General features: G+C 48.1%; 1 protein-coding gene across 9 annotated transcripts in view; it reads right to left on the reverse strand.

The window, feature by feature from the left end:
- Nucleotides 1–23191, reverse strand: part of STAT5B (signal transducer and activator of transcription 5B) — a 76013-nt gene continuing 52822 nt past the window's right edge. For 8 of the 9 annotated variants that reach the window (XM_060395634.1, XM_060395632.1, XM_060395633.1 and 5 more), the window contains 16 exons: nt 22441–22530; nt 21168–21342; nt 17648–17778; nt 17267–17418; nt 16642–16797; nt 16061–16240; nt 15333–15420; nt 15130–15252; nt 14410–14502; nt 9612–9818; nt 8392–8486; nt 8158–8288; nt 7116–7286; nt 3491–3542; nt 3097–3204; nt 1–2581 (listed from right to left, as the gene is read on the reverse strand). In XM_060395634.1, the coding sequence (XP_060251617.1) occupies nt 2455–2581; nt 3097–3204; nt 3491–3542; nt 7116–7286; nt 8158–8288; nt 8392–8486; nt 9612–9818; nt 14410–14502; nt 15130–15252; nt 15333–15420; nt 16061–16240; nt 16642–16797; nt 17267–17418; nt 17648–17778; nt 21168–21342; nt 22441–22530 (2079 nt within the window). In that variant the 3' untranslated portion in view covers nt 1–2454. Of the gene's footprint in view, nt 2582–3096; nt 3205–3490; nt 3543–7107; nt 7287–8157; nt 8289–8391; nt 8487–9611; nt 9819–14409; nt 14503–15129; nt 15253–15332; nt 15421–16060; nt 16241–16641; nt 16798–17266; nt 17419–17647; nt 17779–21167; nt 21343–22440; nt 22531–23191 lie in introns of those variants that run through there. The other variant, XM_042255962.2, reaches the window with a different exon arrangement.

Consider the following 23191-nt stretch of genomic DNA (forward strand, 5'->3'; position numbering starts at 1 on the left):
TTGTCCACTGAGAGGAAGTATTTATTTGTAACATAAAATACACAATTTTGTGACTATCCCAAATTGTACACAATACTTTTTTTGGGGCAGCTATATACTAATCTGCGTCAAGACTAAAATATGTATCTGAAATAATTTCACAAAGTTTTATAAAGAAAAATTATAAAAAAGTATGCTGCTATTTTAAGTTATATTCACTTTTAGTCTCCCCCCTCACCCGCCACAAAGACCTGCACACACTACATTGAAACGTTTTGATGACTTGTGTGTGTGTGTCTGGGAGTGAGCGAGGGGCCGAGGCAGTCGAGACTTGCCGTCGCCTCTCCTTGTGGTTTGCAAAACAGGGAGGAGAGAGAAGCTATATGCAGACAGTGAGCGTGCCTTTCAGTCACAATCTCTCCTATCAGGAGACACAGTCTCAGGAAAACTGAGGACAGCTCGGCCATGGGACACGCGCAGGAACCCCCAGGCTCCGGGCAGCCACTCTCCTGGGCCCCCGTTCTCCCCAGCCCGGTGCTAACTGTGCAGTGAGAGCTCTGCCCTTGGCATGCCAGGGGCCGGGCCAGCCGCTCATCTGAACGTGTGTCACTCCCTGCCCCTGGGGTTGCTGGGACCACCAGGGTTGGCACTCAAGGTGCCTGGGTGACAGGGGCAACTAGGCTTTCTTTCCACCTTTCCCCAACACTCCTATCCTTGGTAAGGGGGTGGGGAGGGGGAGGCGGGGATTTTAATCAAATCTTGAGGATATAAGGGGCTAGTACGTCAGTGCTGGTATCCATGGAGGGGTCAGCCTGGTCATCAGAAGCAGAGACAGTCTACCGCCCGGCATAGAAAAATATTGATACATCAGTGTACGAAACTAAGCTAGGGCAAAGAGCAGCTTTTACAAAGTCATCTTCCAATAAATATTTACTACAGAGAAATATTTTCCTTTAACATTAAAATACTGATAAATTCAGAAGTTGATTTTGTAAAAAAAATATTTTCATTTCCCCACATGTATAAAAATAATGTTTTTAGGGCCATTCCCTCCTGGGTGTGGTCAGGCCCTTCTTTTTGAGGGGAGCTGGGGTGACCTTAAGGCTTAAACCCCAAAGCTATACCTGCCTCCCCCTTTGCCCATCTGCCTGCCACAGCCCATTCCTTCCTTCTGGTATAAAGCTATGGAAGAAATTTTGGACAAAATTATGCTGAGGATTTTTTGTTTCGCTTTGTTTTTGCAGCTTACTAAACTTCCCAGCAAACCTGCTGACTGCGTTCCCCCAAATTACCCCAATGCTGACACCCAGCACCCTGCCCAGGTGGGCAACACACAGGTCCTGGGTTCAGCCCACACTCTGGCCACCCACTCCCCAAGACACTGGGTGTGGACAGTGAAGGGAAGAGACGTGACCTGTGGTGAGTCAAAGGCACAGGCCCTGATGCAGGGAGAGAGAATTCCAACATCAAATTAGGCTGAGAAGGGGAAACTGAGAAGTCCCGATTCAGAAACAAAAACACAAGTCAACATCTGCAAAAAGCTATTATCAATGTGCCTTTAGAAAACCTTGCTTGCGCCTCCACCAGCGCAGAGGAGGGCGGGCAGACTGATGGTTGTTTCCGGGGAACAAGGTGACATTTTCAGAGCCCGTGAGCCAGGGCCAGGCCGTTCAATCCGGCCACGACATAAAGGACATCAACACTGTGAGCACTGGTTATGCGACCCTCGTGTCTTTCCTCTACTTCATCAAACGTGTCTGCACATGTGTACACACACAGGAACTAAGTGGCAATTCCACGGGGCGTGGGAGTGAGCGTGGGAGGCAGAGAACAGAAGATGGGCTACCAGTTATTTAGAAAGCCACTACCCACCGCCAAAGCCACGACTTCCCTTGCCCCAGCCACTTTTCCCATACCGACCCAGGAAAATGGGGCTTGGGGGAGAGGAAAGACGGAGGATTGACCTCCTTCATCACAAGACAGTTTCTATGTTTCAGAAGAAAAGCAGAGACCATCACGGTTATAGATCAATGGCTTGGCAAACACGGTGACACAGATTCACCAGACGGGAGGTGTTTCCACTTCCCTCTGTCCTTCCCTCACTTGAAGAGCCACGTGTCAGAGCCACTGGACCTCAAGACACATGGCCCAGGGTTCATGGAACTAACTGCCATTCTGCACAAGGTTAAAACAACCAGAGCCTCTGTTTGTGGCCCCAGTGCTGTAGCTAAACTCTGGACAGCAAGGGGGAGAAGCAGCACATCGTGCAATCTCACACTCACACACACACACTCACACGCCCTTCACTGGTGCCACCATGCACAGAAACACTAAAGTCACAACTAGTATTAACACTTCACATTATGAGTATTGTTTCCAAAGAGAAGCGATTCATGGAATTAAAACATCCACAAAAGTAACTCCTCTGGCAAGGATGAAGAAGCTAGAGATGGCGATGGGGCGGGGGGTGGGGCGTCACGACTGTGCGTGGGGGATCCACTGACTGTCCATGGGTCGGCCTAGGAGCTCCTCCACACGCCGCGCCACGTCGATCGTGTCGTCCAGATCGAAGTCACCATCGTTGTCAAGGACGGGGTCGGGGCTTGGGAGGAAAAGAGGAGAGGTTGAAGGAAGGGAGAGGTCAGAGGCCAACAAGGAGCAGCAGAGACCACCCTGCACCCCACCAGGTGAGCGGCTCAGGCTGCCTGTACCCTTGGCCCAGGCCTGGCAGGCAGCTAGTAAGGTGACCTGAACCCTGGGGCAGAGTCGGCTGCCAGTCGGTTGGACACAGTGACCCAGACTAAAATGCCCAGCCTACCTAGCCTCAACACGGGCTGCCCGCACATACTTAAAACCCATCTGCTTCGTACACAGAGCCAGAAAAATCTCCACTTTAGAAGAGTGGAGCAGGTGACATTGCCCAACCCTGTTCGATACTACCAATGCCTGTTGGTCAAATCTCTCCCTCCCACCTGGGCACGTGCCTGAGCCTGCCTGGCCGGGGTAGTCTCAGACCCAGACCAGCCCTGGTGTCCTTGCCCATCAGTCCTCTGGGCACCCAGCCTGAGGCCAGGTGCCCAGTTCCTCCCCATGGAGCCCCAGGAGAACACAACCTACTTCTGTGGGTACATGTTATAGTGAGGCTGGGGGCACACGGCTGGGGAGGGAGCCTGGTCCATGTACGTGGCGCTGCCTCCGGCAGAGTCTGCAGAGGCGCTCACAAACCTGTGGGAGGAAGCGGAGCCTTAGCAAGGGGTAGTGGGGAGGGAGCACTTTTGTGTCTTTCTCAGGTGGGAAAGGGCAAAGGACCTACTGAGCCTGGGGCTTTGGCTGTGGGAGCGGGGCCCTGGGTACCAGGTCGCCTCATGATCAAGGCCCAGTTCCCTCCCCAGGGCTGGGCCAGGTATGTGCGTGTGTGTTGGGAGGTGGTGGGGGGGTGAAGAGAGCCAGGTGGAGGCGTAGGGAGGAGATAAGAGGCCGCAAGAGACCAGCGCTGAACCCGGACACTTACTCAGGGACCACTTGCTTGATCTGTGGCTTCACGTATCCGTCCACTGCTTTAGCTGCCGAGGAGGGAAGATGGTGATGAGAACCAAAGTTCTCAAATGAAATGAAGACGCAGTCTCCCTTAAGAATCCCATCTTTTCTTAAGACAAGACACAATCACCTCATTTTATCTTAGGATTTGGTACAAGCGTGTCTTTCGTTTTTCTCTCATTTCTTTTGGTCTTACAGTGTGGCATGCGGGGTCTTAGTTCCCCAGCTCAGGATCGAAACCATAACCCTTGCATTCGGAGCATGGAGTCTTTTAAAATAATTAATTAACTTTGGCTTAGTTGTGGCATGTGGGATCTAGTTCTTTGTTCAGGGTGCAAACCTGGGGCCCCTCCATCGGGAATGCAGACTCTTAGCCACGGGAGCACCAGGGAAGTCCCACAAGCACATACTTTAATTCATTAGGAAGACCCAAGAGAGGAGAAGCCTCAATACTGACACTGGAAGTTAAGACAGCTTCCAAGTCGGCTTGGATGGGTTAATACATTCTTCAGACCATAAAAAAGGAAAACTTCAATGCACATCTAAATCAAGCACTAACTGCACACTCACTGTAAAAAGAAAACACATCTTCAAAAGTTTCAAGCTGCAGATACAGAAGGACGGGCAACAAAGCGAGGACCAACGTGGGGCGGTCGCAAGTGGACAACTTCTCAACCATACAAGGAAGAACGGTGTCACCACTGGAACTCTAGAGAAACAGCCTCGGGAGGCCCTGACTTCCTTATCACTGGAGGTGTTCACATGCAAGGTGGACCAACACTTGCCAGGGGTCATGCGGAAAATTCTAGGTATCAGAAGGGGATCACTCTTACTCAAGGACCCTGGGAGTTACTCTAGCTCTGAGCTTCTACTATTTGGGGAAATGGAAAGCCACTCTGTCAGGTGTCTGCGTCTTTGTGTGGGTTTCTGTACTTGGGAGTCATGTGACGGCCGTGCCTCCCAGGGGGTGCCGCTTCTGCTGCATGGCTGGTCAGGAAAAAAGCACTCCACAGCATCCTCGCTGGGATGCGGTGGGCTAGGGATCACCCGAGGGGATAAGGCAGAGTTATCTTCTCAAAGGCTGGTTATGGAAATCCAGCTAAGGTCGGTAGTAGGACTGTGATAGTCTGAAGTCGGTGAAGTCCTGTTTCCTGGGTGTGTGAGGAAGGCAACAAGTATGTCTCAAGTCTATTAGACAGCGAAGATTCCGCTGAGGTCAGGAGGATGACTCAGTCTAAGAGACTGAACCGCGCCATGGGTCACACATCGCTTGTTATCCTGACCTGCTTCTTCTGGGGCTTCAAATGTCAGTGGCTGCCTTTTCATAATATCTCATGCTTTTTGTGCTTTACTGTCTACAGAGAATTTTATAGAACGGCAGAAAAGATAAGAAACAAAGAAATGCTATAAAACTAACATTTGAAAACCTCGATTAGCTGGGCTCATAAAAAGAAGCAGTGGCAGGTTTAATCCAAAATACCACATAAGTCTAAAAATATTTTGGCTTACTTCCCCACCTAGAAATATAACCAGGTGGGAAGGCATGCTACAGAAGGCAGAATCTCTAAAGGAAAAAGGTCAACAGATTGGGCTATGTAGAAAATACACATCTCTGCACTTCAGCAAAACAAAACCTAAATGTTAAAAGAACCATGACACAGAGAAAAAAATCTCTGCTATATATGATAAAGGCTTTATTTACTATATAAAGATCCTTGCACGTTATTAAGGAAAAAGGAACTCCAAAAGAAAATTGAACAAGGAATTGGAACGTACAGGAAAAATACAAATGGCCAATAACGTGGAGGCTAAGAAGCACAGGCTAGACTGAGCTGAAACCCTGGCTTGGCCTCTTCCTAGCTATGAGACCGCTGACCAGTTACTTCACTTCTCTGGGCCTCAGCTCCTCAAATGAAACCTGGGGATGGGAACAGTAGCTACTGCACAGGCCTGTTCTGAAGATTAAAAGAGAAACTATTTGAAACGTGCTCAGAAAAGTGTCTGGTACTCAAGTAAGCATTCGACAAACATTAGCTGCTATTATTACTTCATTTCTTATTACTGTTATTATTGCCATTACATGAAAAGATGTTTTGAGCTTATGAAGAATCGAAGAAATGAAAAATAAGAACTAAGACCTCATGTGTATGCCCTGACATGTAAGATCTCATGTCAGGCTGGCAAACAGGAAGCTGATGAAGAGATTCTATGCCTGGCAGGAGGAGGATGGAGAAACAGACACTCAGACAGGCGTCTGTGAGAGTGGAAACAGACTCCACTTTCGGCAGGGCAATTCTGGAAAGATGTGTCAAAATGCTTGAAAAGCACCTACCACATGTCTCAAATTCGACTTTAGGAATCTGTCCTAAGGAAACAAGTTGAAAGAGATGCAGGTACTCGGTTATCTCAATATTAATCATCACAAAAAAGCTGTGACCAACTTCAAAGTATCTTAAATAACCAACACAGAATCGCTGCACAAAGAAGTCTAGGCTATTGTTAAAACGATGCTGTTAGTTTATATTTACTAGCCTGTAACTCTGCCTGTGATGTATTTTTCAGTGAAAGAGTAATCAGATCATACATGATGATGTATGGTATGACCCAAACCCGCCACGACCTGGTCCTTCGTGCTGCCCTGGCCCCGCCTCCTGCCATTTCTCCCGCTCATCCAGTTCCAGCCCCCCCGGGGTCCTTGTGAGATTTTCTAAACACGCCAGCTTCACTCCCGTCTCAGAGTCTCTGCTCCTGTTCTCCCGGCCTAGAGCGTTCTCTCTTGAGATCTGTGTGTGGCCTCCCCACTTCACTCAGGTTTACTCTGATGTTGCCTCCTCAGGGAAGCCTTCTCTGACCACCCGAGTGAACTGCCACCTCCCTTGGACTCCCTATCCCTTCACCTTATTTGTTTTCATAACGGCCATCACTAAATAGATATATTTATTTACTTGTTTATTGTCTTTCTTCTGCTATTAGATTGTAATCCCCACACAGGAAGTACTCAATAAGCCTCTGGTGACTGAATGCAGAAAACCTAGCTATGTGGACTGAAGAACATTTACTAAATTGTTTACATGGATGAGGTAAGACTGTTGTGTGATATCTATTTTCTTTTCTATACTTTTCTGGAAATTTTTACAATAAATACATAATACTTTTATGCTCAGAAAGCAATAAAACCATCTCTGTTTTAAAATACAAAATTTTACCTTCCTAATTTTGTTTGATCTAAACTTGTACATTGTAACACAGTGTAGCTGCTAGAAAAACACTACAGTGGTTGCTCAAAAAATTAAACATATGAATTATCATATAAACCAGTCCTTTCCCTTCTGGGAAAATACTCAAAAGAATTAAAAGCCAGGATACAAACAGACACTTGTTCCCTTCAGTTTGGTATTTGGGGCTGGTGGTGGATATGTTTTTTGTTTGACTAATGAAAACAGCCTAGGATTTATATCTGCCCTGCATAAAGCTCCAACAGCAACAACTGAGTATTAATTGTATAGATTTTCATACAGACAGACAGACACAGACACACTCACATCTAAAACAAAGCCCCAAGTCACAACAAAACCAAATCAGAATGCGAACATTGTTACCAGTGGCAGGCTCGCATGGAACTGGGGTGTAATACTTGGAGTACACTTCATCTTTGGGCCGGTCAGGAAACACGTAGATAAGGTAACTCAGATCTCCCAGGCGGTCAGCCAGGGACCGGATGGAGAAATCTCTGGTGGTAAAAGGCATCAGATTCCAAAACATTCTTTCCTCTAGATCAACAGACAGAATAATCATGGTCTAAATATGACTTCTGAACAGGAAATCTTAAAACCCAAAGAGACTACAAATAAAGCTCTCCATGAAAATTGTCCTAATAAAAATCTCCATTTAAAAATAACCGTGGGTTGTGGATTAAGCAGTTTTAAAAGTCATGGGTAGATAAGCAGGTACCACATATCCTACTTCCCTTGAGATCTAATGATCTCAGGCAGTTTCCAGTTCAAACAGTATTCTCTCCCTTCCTACAAGAAACTTGTTGCTGACTCCAGTCCCTGATTCCCTGTACAAAAGCATGTAAGAGAGATAGGAAGTGTGTCCATAGCCAGAGGGTGCGTGAGAGTTATTAAAAGCTATTAAAATCTTTAAGTTACCAAAAACAATTACACTACTCTTGTTTGACTGTGAAGATCAGAGGAAAGAACTAATATTTCTAGATGGAAATGGTCAATAGCCGTGACCCCTTAGCTTAGGATAAAGGAGCAATGAAAACAGCATATTATTTCCACTCTAATGACTCCAAACAACAGAGTAATTCTTTACTGAAATAAGCCCAAGGTTGAATAATAAGAAGGCAAAAAGTTCAAAGGTGAAGCGGCTGAGACTTTCGGCAGGATACTATATTACAAAGGTAGCCATGTCGGGCTGTCCATTTGTGTTTCTCAAAATTAGTGCTTGTGTTTCCCATAATATTCTACACCGGCTGCAGTTGTGTCACGGTTATACACTTGTGCTTCCCGTAATTAGTACTGGCCCCAAGGAATAATAACAAGTACTCCATGAACTGGTGGTTACAGTATAATAATTTCCCAACGTAAGCACCTAACCAGAGACAAGATGTCCTAAAGAGGGAGAGACACTCACGAGAATCAAACTTCCAGGCAATGGTGATGCCACCGATTTCAGAGTCACTGAACCTCAGCAGGAAGGTCCCGTCTGGCTTGTTGATAAGCAGGTCGTGGGCCTGTTGCTTGTTCACGAAACCCAAGATAGCCCTGGATCATAAAGGCCAAAGGAGCAGAAGCAGAGTGTGATGTTTCAATGCAAGAAGGAAGATCTTACCACTCTCCTGCCAACTTAACAAATGACGATTCTCACCCGTCATTCCAATGAGGCTTGAGATGTTTCTTTAGCACTTCCATAACACCGTCAAACCACTGCCAGAAAGTGTAATTCCGTCCGGGTAAATTCTCCTGGTTGGAGAGATAACAGTGAACCCAAGAAGGCAAAAGCCACGCTCAGGGTCTGATTACCTGGATACGCTTTAACTGGACAAATTAAATGGAAAACATCCTCACTGTCAGGATCATACAAATATACACACCCGCCTGAGTTTGACCAAAGGGTCCTACAACCAAAATACAGTGCAGAGAGGAAAAGATGGAAGAAGGGGAAAACACCACAAAGCAATTACCAACACTCAGTGGGCCTGGCCACACACACCTTCCCCTGCATCTGGGCTGACTAGTCCTTTGCTGGTTGTGATTTGTGGCATGTGATGAACAGCAGCAGCAACACCCAGGAGCTTCTGAGCTCATGCCTGCTGTGTCCAAGCCTGCCCCTTAACAAGATGCTCCGGGATGCGTAAATGTGAATTGCATCAGATCACACTACAAGGCTGCAGAGAACACTCCATCATCTGGGTGTTACTGACAATTATCAGCCAAATGCAGTGATCTGATTCTGCTGGAAGGCAGGAGCCGTACTGCAACAGCAAAGACAGACCACGGGGGCCTCCTGCTTCTCCTAGCAAAGCTCCTCTGATCACCAGCAAACCTCTTAGCCAGCTGGTTGGCACATAACCGTTCAAAAAAGACATACTCAGAGACTATGAAATCTCTGAATTAGGGCACTTAAAACAAGTGGAGTGGGGGTGTAAAGGAAGAAATTGAAGTTCAATTTAAAATCAACTTAAATTTCCTTCATCAGCATCCTCTTTCTTGGACCAAGGGTTCCATGGGAGCCTGACTTTGTATTACGTATCAAGGAAAATCAGAGGGTCAAGGGGACAGAGCCATGGAGCTCTGATCGTCACAAAAGCTTTACTTCTCATGACTTACGTTACTGTTTGCTTTTCTGTTTCCTTTACAAAGGAGAAAACACACTAGCCGCATGCTAGTCCACCCCATTTGCTTAAATATTCAAGCACGTAATTTTGTACATAAGATGTATGAGGCTGTCCATCTGTTCAGAAGCTTCCTAATATCACGGGCACATCACATTAGAGACGCAAGGAGTGAGGGCCTGGTGCAGGGCAGCTCCTGAGGGATCGGGTTTGCAGGGGCTCATCTAACCGCTGCAGGTGGCGCGTCCCTCACCCGGTTGAACTGGGACCAGGACACGGACATGCCGTTGTAGTCCTCGAGGTGGCTGTTGCTGCTGTTGAACAGCTTCTGTGCCAGGAACACCAGGTTCTCCTTGGTCAGGCCCCGGTTGCTCTGTACCTCAGCCTTGAATTTCATGTTGAGCGCCTCGCACAGCTGCGGCCACAGGACTTTGTCGGGCACCGCAAACGGCACCCTGCCCTGAGGGGGAGAGAAGCCAGAAACCTTAGGAGCAAAGAGTCGCGTGATTTATACCCTTGACGCGCAAGCGAAAAACACCAGGGACTGGATGGAGTTACAAACACTTGTCTGGCTGAGCCTGAGCGTCAACTCAAACTTCCTTGGGGTGTGCAGCTTCGTGAAATTCAGAAGGTTCCATCTTATCTTCTTCACACACAGCTGGGAAGGTAACCTCGTGCTTTCTGTGGGGTTCTGTAAGTGAGCTGCTGGATGTCTCGTGTTTCAACGGTCATGAAAAAAGAAAAAAACATGACCAAGGTCTGGCTCTGATACTGGAAATTCAAAGGGAGTCGAGTCTACAAGTCTGGTTCTCTAGGTATATCCTTGCTCTTGACTCCTTCTGCCAAGAACGCTAGCTCAAAGTGAAATAACTTATATGGAAGAGTAGAAACTATGAGCTGATGATTTTACTGAGAAACAGATTAGACTACAAATTTATTAAAAACTGCTTTCATCCCATTCAGGCACAGTACTTCATTTTATTTCATTATAAATTTTGTTGGAAAAGGCAATTCCTTCACATGATATAAAATTTAAAAAGCACAGAAGGGCATACGGTGAAGTCACTTTCCTATCACTTTCCTATCTGTGTCTGCCAGAAATCTAGTTCCCCTCCCCAAAGCATGTAATCTAGTCTACTGTGTATACTAACAAAGATATTCTATGCCTGTCAGCAAATATGTATAATTTCTTTAGAATATAAACCCCACATATTCTGCATCTCCTTTTTTTCACTTAATACTTTATCTAGAAGACCTCACATTAGCACATAAAGAAAATTTTCATTTTCTTTTGTGGCTGCTAAATATTCTACAGTGTGGAGGAACAATAATATATTTAACCAGATCTCCACTGGTGGACATCTGTGTACCATCCTTAAGTCTTTGGCTATTGTTACAAGCAATGCTGCAGTGTATTTATGTCATTTCACATATAGGCAAATACATCTGTAGAATAATTCCCACAGGTAAGTATTTGTTCTAAAACAGCATAATGGAGAGGATGGGGAGAAAGGAGAACCCTCCTACAGTGCTGGTGAAAATATAAATTGGTGCAGGCACTATGGAAAACAGTATGGAGGCTCCTTAAGAAAAACTAAAAAGAGTTGCATTAAGATCCAGCAATCCCACTCCTGGGTATATATCGACAGAAAACTCTAATTCAAAAAGATACATGCGGCCCTATGTTCAGAGAAGCGCTATTTACAATAGCCGAGACATGGACACAACCTAAATGTCCACTGAGAGCTGAAGAGATAACGATGTGGTGGACACATACAATGGAACACTACTCAGCCACTGGCAATGATGCCATCTGTAGCAACATGAATGGACCTAGAGCTCAGCGTACTACGTGAAGTCAGAAAGAGAACGACAAATACCATATGATGCTACTTGCATGTGGGATCGAAAACATGACACAAACGTGTTTACGAAACAGAAACAGACTCACAGAGAAAACAGACTTTAGAAAGGGGAGAGGGAGTTGGAGAGGGATAAATGAGGAGTTTGGGATTAGCAGATACAAGCTACTATATATAAACAGATAAACAACAAGGTCCTACTGTATAGCACAGGGAACTATATTCAACATCCTGCAATAAATCATCACAGAAAAGAATATGTGTGTATATATGTGTGTGTGTATATATATATGTATATGTATATATATATAAACACTTTGCTTCAAGAGTGGGAATACCAGACCACCTTAACTGCCTCCTGAGAAATGCGTATGCAGGTCAAGAAACAACAGTTAGAACTGGACATGAAACAACAGATTGGTTCCAAATTGGGAAAGGAGTACGTCAAGGCTGTATACTGTCACCCTGCTTATTTAACTTATATGCAGAGTACATCATGTGAAATGCCAGGCTGGATGAAGCACAAGCTGGAATCAAGATTGCTGGGAGAAATATCAATAACCTCAGATACTCAGATGATACCATCCTTGTGGCAGAAAGTGAAGAGGAACGAAAGAGTCTCTTGATGAAAGCAAAAGAGGAGAGTGAAAAAGTTGGCTTAAAATTCAACATTCAAAAAACTTAAGAACATGGCATCCAGTCGCATCACTTCATGGCAAATAGATGGAGAAATAATGGAAACAGTGACAGATTTTATTTTCTTGGACCCCAAAATCACTGTAGATGGTGACTGCAGCCATGAAATTAAAAGATGCTTGCTCCTTGGAAGAAAAGCTATAACAAACCAAGACAGCATATTAAAAAGTAGAGACATTACTTTGCCAACAAAGGTCTGGCCAGTCAAAGCTATGGTTTTTCCAGTAGTCATGTATGGATGTGAGAGTTGGACCATAAAGAAAGCTGAGCACCGAAGAACTGATGCTTTTGAATTGTGGTGATGGAGAAGACTCTTGACAGTCCCTTTGACTGCAAGGAGATTCAACCAGCCAATCCTAAAGGAAATCAGTCCTGAATATTCATTGGAAGCTGAAATTCCAATACTTTGGCCACCTGATGTGAAGAGCTGAATCATTGGAAAAGACCCTGATGCTGGAAAGATTGAAGGCAGGAGGAGAAGGGGACGACAGAGGATGAAATAGTTGGATGGCATCACCAACTCGACAGACACGAGTTTGAGCAATTTCCAGGAGTTGGTGATGGACATGGAAGCCTGGCATGCTGCAGTTCATGGGGTTACAAACAGTCAGACACCACGACTGAGTGACTGAACTGACTGAACACTTTGCTTTACATCAGAACTAACACAACATTGTAAATCAACTACACTTCAATAAAATTTTTTTTTAAAAAATACAGTAAGATGTATACTAGTTATTAACATGACTTAAAATGTTAAAAATGCTTATTTATTTAGATAAGATGCTTCAGGAATGATATATGGCAGGAGATGCCAGAGTTACACAAGGAGTGAGATTTGGGGACAGGCAGGGAGGGAGAAGGCGGTGGCACCCCACTCCAGTACTCTTGCCTGGAAAATCCCACGGACAGAGGAGCCTGGTGGGCTGCAGTCCATGGGGTCGCAAAGAGTCGGACACGACTGAGCGACTTCCCTTTCACTTTTCACTTTCATGCATTGGAGAAGGAAATGGCAACCCACTCCAGTGTTCTTGCCTGGAGAATCCCAGGGATGGGGAAGCCTGGTGGGCTGCTGTCTATGGGGTCGCACAGAGTCAGACACGACTGAAGTGACTTAGCAGCAGCAGCAGGGAGGGAGAGGAGAGCAGATGTGGCAATCCTATCCAGGAGAATCATCAGGACAAATGGAGGCAGATTTCTTCTGTTAATTTTTATTTTTTTTGTGCCGGGTCTTAGTTGCAGCATGTGGGATCTAGTTCTCTGACCAGGGATCAAACCCAGGCCCCCTGCAGTGGGAGCACGGAGTCTTAGTTGCTGGACCACCAGGGAAGTCCCCAAGACATTTAAAATTTTTTTCAATTTTTCCCTGTCTTTTGATTCTCACTTAATCAAATTCTCTCATATATAGATACATTTCTATTCATATATTTATTTATTAAAAAGTCTAGTCAGTTGGTGAATAGTTGTCTTATTGTTTTAACTGATTGCTCTTCCCAAATCCTCTCTTGGATCAATCAAATCCAAGAGAGGATTTGATCAAATTGATAAAATGGATTTGATCAAATCAAATCAATCAAATCCTCTCTTCAAGCTCCTCAGGTAGATATTTTTTAGAAGCGCCTCAAACGCAGGGTTCATAGCACAAGCATGGCAGAATTTCTGCTAAAAATCTCATCCCTGCAGCAAAAATATTGTTCTCTAAAGAGCCCTGTTGAAAATGCCAAGTCAGACTCTTCATGTTAAGAGCCACATTAGAGAAGGACGTACTTTTCTGTCCCAAATAACAAGTATAACCTTTCCTCAGGTTCTTTGGACTAATTTCTACTGGAATTATGCACCACACAGAACTCTGTCTACTGACATGTTTTGCAAATGATCAAGCCAGCCACACACGAGTGGTACCCAGACAGTACTGAGGCGATACATCCGCAGAATCACACTCACTCACTCACACACAGCATCTCATTCTTCCTGAGACTTGGGATGAGTCATAGAGCCAAAATTTGGAAAAGACATGAAATGTCACCCTCAGTCACTGGAGGGACGATGACAGGAAGCAATTTCTAACAGAAAGTGACTTCCTGATAAAGTACACAATCACTAGAAGAAACTGGGGAGTCCAAACTCCATGCATGGTTTTACCCAGGATTCAAAATAATATTTACAGAGTACTGACTATGTGACAAGCACTTTGTGGATGAATCTTCCAAACACCACTCCAGAGCATTACTCTCCTTGTGTTGCAGACACTCATGGGAAGCTTAGACTCGGAGAGGTCAAGTAAATTTCCTGTGGTCAGAGTGAGGAAATGGTGGGGCCTGAGTTGAAACCCTGGCCATTCTTCCAGCGCCTGCTCATTCTACTTTCTACATGCTCTCCATTCTGCCTCCTAAGGAACACAGCATTTTTTTCTAAGCCTTTTGGTGGGGATAAAGAGACTCAGGACACCAGTGTCAAGGTCTTGAGACCTTCAGGCCCAAGGAATGCACTCACAGGCTCTGCAAAAGCGTTGTCCCAGAGAACGGTGGCCGTCGCATTGTTATCCTGGCTGCCGTGAACAATCACCACCACTGGGAGAGACAGGGTCTGAAAGAGACACAGGGAGGGCTGAGAGCCCACAGCCACATGCTCTGCCCTTCTCTCCTTTTGTTCCCATCATAACACGTGCATCCTCTCTCCAAGTTTCAGTAAATGTCACCCTCAAACACAGAACAGGAACGACTCCAGGAACAACAGGACGTCACATCTGCACAGTCTTAGAAATTTAAGCTATTTTAGCAGAGATATTTCTGCATGACATTTTGAGGTTTAGATATTCCTTAGATATTTCTGAAGTATGGAGTAAGTTTCTCGAAGTTAGAGAACAGATAGAAAAGAGAAAGAAGATGGAGACATCTCCAGGAAAAAAATAGCAAGAGACGAATGTCTAAAACTTAACGATAAGTGTGCTCAAATCCATCCTGAGTGGTGTTTCCCTGGGTTCACTTCTACCCGTAATCCTAGCTATTCCATTTCATTATCATTTGTTCAAGTCTTAAGAGAACCTAGGAGACAGAGCCCTAAGGATGAGGTCTCCTCACTTTCTACTCATCAGTAAGCACAAGCAGGCACACCTGACACTAACACGACGTAAGTAAACTTCCAAAACAAAAATCAGAAGATATTCTGAGAGCAAAACAATTCTTTTGGGATATAAAGTACACACACACACACCTTGACTTGAAACACCAGCTCGTTTCCACCAACACTGAACTGTGATTCAAACAAGATGGTAAATTTTTCTTCTGTCACCGACTCCGCTCCACGTCGGTCAGATCTCTTAATTCGTTTCAGGGACTGCCAAGGAGAAAGATGAGAGGATAAAGCCCTCAAGCCACTAGAGGGAAAGCCTACTCTTCCTCTTCTCCCATCCTCACCATGTTCCTGAAGTGGGCGCTGAGGGTGCCTGTGGCCTGGTGGTACTCCATCACACAGCAGTTGTTCAGGATCTCCCCGCTGTAATCACTGCAAGCGAGAGGCAGACTCAACTCTACACCCATACAGAGTCTCAGCACACATGAGGCAGCAAGCATATTGGGGGTGGGAGCAAATAAAGGAGACTGTCAAACACCTGAGTCATTTAAGAGGAAATGGGGGCTCCGCTGCATAAATGATATAAGAAGTAAACATACATAAAACACATTAGAAGTTTCCTTAGACATATGCCTACTACATCAGAGTTTCTTTACACAAGAACAGCCTTATTCCTTCTCTGAGAGCTGCTGCTGCTGCTAAGTCGCTTCAGTTGTGTCCGACTCTGCGACCCCATAGATGGCAGCCCACGAGGCTCCCCCATCCCTGGGATTCTCCAGGCAAGAACACTGGAGTGGGTTGCCATTTCCTTCTCCAATGCATGAAAGTGAAAAGTGAAAGGGAAGTCGCTCAGTCGTATCCGACTCTTAGCGACCCCAAGGACTGCAGTCTACCAGGCTCCTTCGTTCATAGGATTTTCCAGGCAAGAGTACTGGAGTGGGGTGCCATTGCCTTCTCCGTCTCTGAGAGATAAGGGAGGCCAGAGAGCTAGTGGCGCTCCTACACAAGAAGGGCCAGGCCTAGACTTGCCAGGAGGTGGGATCCCTTTCCTTCTGTTTCCAGGGCAACGTACTTGCGGGTGTTCTCGTTCTTGAGCAGGGACTTGGCCTGCTGCTCGCTGATGATGGTGGCCTTCACCTGGGGCGGGTTCATGTGCACGTTCAGCTTCCCGCCCACCAGCAGGCGCACGGTGGCCGCGAACTTGGTCTGGGTCTTCAGGACCTGAGGGGGCTGCTTCTCGATGATGAATGTGCTGCGGGGACAGGAGAGACTTCAGGGGACAGGACTCTGGCCCCACCTTCCACTTGGGGAGGCTGCCTTGCACCAGGCTGAGCAGGTGAAGGGAGGGCTTGGGGCACAGTCCACCCTCCCTGGGGGCCACAGTGAGTCAGGGGAGCTGGCAGGAAGGGAGGCAATGAAAGGAACTCAGCAGCTGAAATGAGTTGCAGGAGACAAACACCTGTGTAGTGTCCACAAGACATACTGGGCGAGGTCAACAGCAAGAAGCCACAGCAACAATGGATGGAGAGGGATGGGATGAGGGTGTGAGGCAGAAACTGAAGGATTTAAGCCAGAGCTCCCCATCTGCAAAATCCCTGCTGCCCCACCGCCACCCAGAGCAACCAGATGGGAAGGGGCGTGGCCAGGAGTCACCTGGTCACCAGGGCTGAGATGATGTCCGTGATGGTGGCGTTGACCTCAGCCAGCATCTCCTCCACGGGGCCGGGGATGGGCAGCTGCTGGCAGAGGTGCTCGGCTCTGCGGATCTGCTGCCGGTTCTGCCAGATGATCTCCGCCAACTTCTCACACCTGAACGCGAGCCCCGGGGCCCAAGGGAAGGACACTGGCTTCACCCCCGTCCTCCAGGCCAGAAGCTGGCAGGCGCCCAGGCGGAGACCAGGCCCACACCCAGCTCCATCCTCAGGAAAGCCTGGCACCCGAGCCACCTCGCCTGTTCCCTGGGCACAGCAGAGATGCCCTGCCTTCCAGAAACCCAGAGAAACACCCAGGAGGAGCGACGCTGACTGGGGTCCAACCAGCCTGAGTGTCACTCTGCCACCTGGCCCCATCCCAGCATCCAAGCCAGGGATGCCCCTCCAAGGGGAGTAGGCACAGGAAAGGACACCAGCGTCAGCATCAAACCAGACCACTGGTGGGATAAGACCTGTGCCCAGACAGAGGGAGCCAGCTGCTCATGCAGACGTGGGCACAAACAGCAGCTGGCAGCACCACCCTGAGCCCCTGCTGCCTGCCCCTCCCTGCCCCCCACCCCTGGTACCAGGACTGTAGCACATCCAGGCTGCCCTCGGGGGGGCCTCCATTCCCCGCCAGCTGCTGTCGCCGCTTCCACTGGATCAGCTCATCATCCAGGATGATGGTCTGCTGCTTCCGCAGCAGCTGCAGGGTCTTCTGGTGCTTCTCGGCCAGCTCCTGAGGGTCAGGTGGTGGCTCAGGGGGCCCTTCGGGGCTCTCAGAACAGCCCTGCAGGGGCTCCTCCTCCTAGACTGACTCTGCCCCTCAGGTCCCATGAGGAAGAAGGCCCTGGCCTCCTGCCCCACTGGGTCCGGTTCTCCTCCTGGCTCTCTGCCTCCTCAGGGTCCCCAGGACAGCTCGGGGCGTCACCGCCCCCGGGGAGGGGAGGGACGCTGAGCCCACTCACCACGCGGTACTGCTGCAGCGTCTGGGCCTCGCGCTGCAGCCAGGCCTCCAGGGACACCTGCTTCTGCTGGAGGGCCGTCTCCCGGCTCAGTCGCTCCTGGGGGTTCAGCTGGGCCAGCTGGGCAAACTGAGCTGGAGGAGGGGACAGGACACCATGACCATGACCTCCCCGGTCCAGCCGGGAGCCCATCTGTTCTGGAGGCAAGACCCTCGAGGGGACGTGTCTGACCAGCAGCCGGTCAGGTTCCACAGCAACGGGGCCCAGAGATGAGAAGGCTCTGGTCCCTGTGCCCCGACTCTGAGCTCCCCTCGGGGAGTGGGGAGATGGGAGCCTGGGGACAGCTGAGGAGGAGCCTGCCCTGGCCAAGCCCCTACTTAGCCCGCCTCACCCCACGCGCAGTCTGGCTTGGAGCCACCATGTCTGGTCTGAAGTGAACCCCACCCTTCACCAGGTGGGTGAACTTGGGCAAGTCACCCCCCTCTCCTATGCCTCAGTTTTCCCATCTGTGAAAGGGGAGCATCAAGAGACATCTGCCTCAGCGGCTGCTGGGAGGTTAAATAAGTGATGAGACAGAAATGCTCAGGAAGCTGCCTGGCACCACTGGCCCCAGAGGGAAGTCAGTCATGGTTAATGGGTTACATGAGGGGATGAAAGGCAGACGGAGCAGCTCTCAGCCCCAACCTCACGGGCAGAGCCTCGTCAGAAGGCTCTGGTCCGTGGGCTCTGTCCTGTCTCCCAGGCTCAGCAGCCTCTCCTCAGGGAAGGGGGGTTTCTTCAGGGGGTGAAGGTCCCTAACATGCTTATCCAGGTTGGTCACTGTGAGCTCAGCTGACCAACCAGAAGAGAGACACAGAGAGTTGGGGCCACTGGGAACACGAAAGCAGTGAGAGTCTCTCAGGAGAGTGAGGCAGTTTCTCTCCACACCAGCTCTCAGGCAGCTCATCAATGGCAGAATATGTAACCAGGCCTCACTGACTCCTTCTGCAAACAACCTGTGATGAAATACTTAAGACACAGGAAGTAGAGAGGATGATACAAGGAACACCTGTGTATCAAGAAGCCGCTTAAGAAATCAAGCACTTCCATGGTGAAGCACCTGTACCCCTCCCCTGCTGGTAACCCCATCCCTCCCTCCACAGGTAACCACTGTCCCCAGTGCTGGCATCCGACCGTCGCCAATGGCCTTTCTGAACATCTCAGGGGCCTCACTGGGGCTGAGTCTAGAAGACATGAGCATCAGTCACAAGTCTTGGTCAAACTCCTGGCAGGCCTCTGCGGGCCATGTCACAAGGCCGAGACCCTGTCCTATGGACACACAAGGCTGGGACAGACTAAAGCAACTCCATTCAAGAGAACTTAGAAATATGGCTCCATTCTGACTGCAGGGGACTGAGCAGGCAAGGAACAGAGCAGAACAATCTGGACAGCCACTCGGAATCCTGCCACCCACAGGGAGACAGTGATAATCCCAACACTGGGACCTGGCTTCCTTATGCAAGTGACCCACTTAAGTCTCTCCTGGCAAATTGCAGAAGCTTCTGGGAAGGACGCCAGGAGACGTGAGGCAATTGTCTGCTCCACTGGAGGGAGCTGAGACTGCCCTCACACAAACAGATCAGTCATCTGTGTTTCTGATGTGTGCACTTGATAAACGAGACTGAACTGACATTGCAGGATGGGGACAAACCCAACCTCCCAAGTAGGAAACAGAAAACCCAAGAATAGGATCATCCATTCTGTCAGCCAGTCAATGGCCTTGGGTAGAAATAAGAGCCTGAAGTTTCCTAATTTAGGAGGGGGTCAGTCTGGTATGGATGCAGATGGGAGGAAGACATGCCAGGGTCATCCTCTATCATTCACTCAACACCAGCTCTAACTTGGGCTGTGCCGGCCTCAGAGTCCCTTGAACTATAAGGAGATCCAAGCAGTCAATCCTAAAGGAAATCAATCCTGAATATTCACTGCAAGGACTGATGCTGAAGCTGAAGGTCCAACACTCTGGTCACCTGATGCGAAAAGCCAACTCATTGGAAAAGACTCTGATGCTGGGAAAGATTGAGGGCAGGAGGAGAAGGGGACGACAGAGGATGAGATGGACATGAGTTTGAGCAAGCTCCGAGAGTTGGTGATGGACAGGGAAGCCTGGCGTGCTGCAGTTCACAAAGTCCCAAAGAGCTGGACAAGGCTTGGTGACTATGACACCACCACCACCAACAACAACAAATCTTAGGGTATAGCGATAAAAGACTGTTTCCTCTCAACAAATTTATATTCTTCCGCAGAAGACAGAAAGAATAAGTGGTGTTCAGTTCTAAGATGGAGCCCACAGGCACGGCAGTAGAGAAGGGCATGGCATGTGGAGGCATATGTGCTTTCACGGCTGGCTGGCTGAGCTGAAGCATCTCTGAGGTTTTGAGCAGGGCACGTAACCAGGGAGAGCAAACTACAGGGCCACTTCATTTTATCCTGGTGCAATATATTGTACTTCACAGATACTGTGTTCTTTTTTAAATACAAACTGAATGCTTGCAGCAACCTTGTGGCAAGCAAGCAACCCTATTGATGCTGTTACTTCCACCAGCATTGGCTCATTTCTTGTCTCTGTGTCACATTTTGGTAATCCTTGCACTATTTCAGAGTTTTTCATTATTACTATATTTGCTACGGTGATCTGTGACCAGTGATCTTTGATGTTACTACTACAATTCACTGAAGGTTGGGCTCATTAGCATTTTTAAAATTAAGGTACGTACTTTTTTTTTTAGACAATGCTATTGCACACTTACTGGACTACAGTGTAGTATAAACACATATACGCTGGGAAACCAAAACACTCATGCGAATTGCTTTACTGCAATATTTACTTTATTGTAGTGGTCTGGAACCAAACCCTTGGCATTCCCCCAAGCACCCCTCAATTAAAGTCACACTGCCAAACTCTGAAGGGTCAACAGGGGATGCTGGTGGGGCTCCACACCTTCCAGACTGATTCTGACCAAGGCACCAGCAGGATTTACCCGAGGTAGGGGCTCCTCTGTCTACAGGGCTAACTGAGATGCTCTGCCCCAGGACAGCCTGTCTGAATAACCGAACAAAACAATACTAAAAGGCTGCAGAACACAGCTCTCTGTCCCTAATACGCTCCCTGTTCAGAAAGTTTACCATTTCAATAAAGCGCCACTTTGAAAATGCCTGCCACGTACAAAGTGCATCTGATACTGTTTCCTTAGTCTGCGTGCCCCTCCCACAAGAGGAAATGCCTTTCTTCACAGACCAGCAGCTCCTTTGGTGTGGGGGGCCAGAGTGAGACCCCACCTTCTCTCCCAGGACCAGTGCCTGGATTTGCCCCTTCCAAAGCCTCAACCTCTGGCGCTGCCTTCAACGCAAAGTATTTTCTGCTACCTCAGAGAGAGGAAAACGCTTCTAAATGGAGAACTGGTTCTCTTCTAAGCCAACCAGCTTCTTGCCAGTCCTCACTCTGGTCCTCCGGACACACACCACCCTCCCACACCAGGCTCACCCTGGATCCTCAGGCTCTCCTGATACTGGATGATAAAATACTCTTGAGTCTGCTGCAGCTTCTTCAGCTCATTCTCTGTGTCCTGTGTGACCAATCGCAGCTCCTCAAATGTCTGGTTGATCTGAAGGTGTTTCTGGGACATGGCATCAGCGAGACTTCCAGCCGGAGAAGTACCCTGGAGACAGAGCAGAGACAGAGCAGGTGGCAGTGAGCCGGGCAGAGAGGATGGGAGGAAGCCTCAGGCCTTGGTCCCAGAGAAAGGGCAATGCTCGCACTATAACTGGGCCAAGATGCCAAAGGCTAAATTTTGAGTCAGAGAGCTGCAAATGTTCTTTGTGAGAGTTGGGGCAGAGCGGGAAGACGAGGAGCAACAGGAGGCCGGGTGGACTACGGCATCTTCATAAAGCGCTGCAGAAAGGCTCTGACCTACACGCAGGAGACATCTGAGTTCTCTTTGGAGACCAGAACTCAACGTGTCTCAGGAGTTCTCCTACTAATAATGATGACCCCTCATTTCAGAGTCATTCACTGGATGCCAACTGTGCCAGGTGCTGGCGGCACAGCGGGGGACACGGCTGTGTGAACACATGTCATCTGTGTCCTCCCTCAAGACCTCGTGACTGGGCAAAGAGCGTGAATTGTTCAGGGGCGGCGTCCTGGAGACCCCAAGTGAGGTGATGGGCGAGGCATCAACAAGCGCTGTGTGGATTGAGTCATTGCCCTGGCCTGGGTGGGTCTACTCCTTCAACACCGGGTTGAGGGCGGCTGAGAAGGGGCTGTTCTTAAGCAATCTCACCTGAATATAAGCATGTGTGTGTGAGTCGCTCAGCTGTGTCCAGCTCTTTGTGACCACATGGACTGTAGGCTGCCAGGCTCCTTGGTCCACAGAATTCTCCAGACAAGAACTCTGGAGTGGGTAGCCATTCTCTTCTCCAGGGGATCTTCCTGACCCAGGGATCCAACCCAGGTTTCTCGCAATGTGGGCAGATTCTTTACCAACTGAACCACCAGGGATCCCTGCATATCCCTGCCTCTCCTCAAACACTATTCAATTGTGGTTAAATTGTTTTGCACTTGTTCACATTGTTCTGTGGTTGCGATCTCATCAAGGTTACAAGCCAGTCAAGATCAGAGATCAGTTTTCTATTTCCTTTGCGCTCTTAGGACAAGGCTCTGTTTATAGACACCAACAGATGCACCCTGAGAGACCCTGACAAAGCTGGGCCAGAACGAGCTCGGCAAGAAAGGACTCCCAAGCCCGCGGGGCACTCACATTGGTGGCTTCTCGGACCAGCCTCTGCTCATTGTATAGAATGTGGCGAATGCAGCGCACCAGCTCCATGGGGCAGCGGTCGTACGTGTTCTGAAAGAATCCAAGAGCAAACGTCACTTTGTTCTGCTTCATGCTATGGGGCAGAACCTCACCGCAGAGCAGAGGGCCAGACCTCAGGCTGGAGGAGACACTTGGCAACACAACCATGAGGACTGCTGCTCTTCCAGTGTGAATGGGGACAAGAAAAGCATGCTGTGGGAAACTCAATTACAAGAGGAAGGTAAAATGATTTTATTTCTTGCATCTTAAATTGCTTAAAGTAAGGGAACCATGCATGGAAACAGAATACATTTTTAAAAGGCCGTATCAGAGGAGAAACTGGACACCACCTTGACTGAGCAACCAAAATTACTGCCACCAAGGAGGACAAGGCGGACGCAGTACACCTCTGGATGTGATAGTCTGAGGAGGACACAACATCACTTCTTTCCAATTCTGATCAGGGGTATGTACCCTGAATCTAATCATGAGGAAATGTCATACAAACCCCAAATAAGGTACATTTTACCTTTAAAAAAAAGAGGAGCTGAATTATTTTTAAAATGTCAGTGCAATGAAAGACAAAGGGAGACTGACAAGTGGTTCCTTAAAAAGACATGACAACTATATGCAATAAGCGATCTTGAATGTGATCCTGGACTGGAGGGGGAGAAAAATGTCCCAAAGGATGTTAGTAAGTCAGCTGGTAACT

The sequence above is a fragment of the Ovis aries genome, chromosome 11, assembly GCF_016772045.2.
Source record: "Ovis aries strain OAR_USU_Benz2616 breed Rambouillet chromosome 11, ARS-UI_Ramb_v3.0, whole genome shotgun sequence".
NCBI classification, from domain to species: Eukaryota; Metazoa; Chordata; class Mammalia; order Artiodactyla; family Bovidae; genus Ovis; species Ovis aries.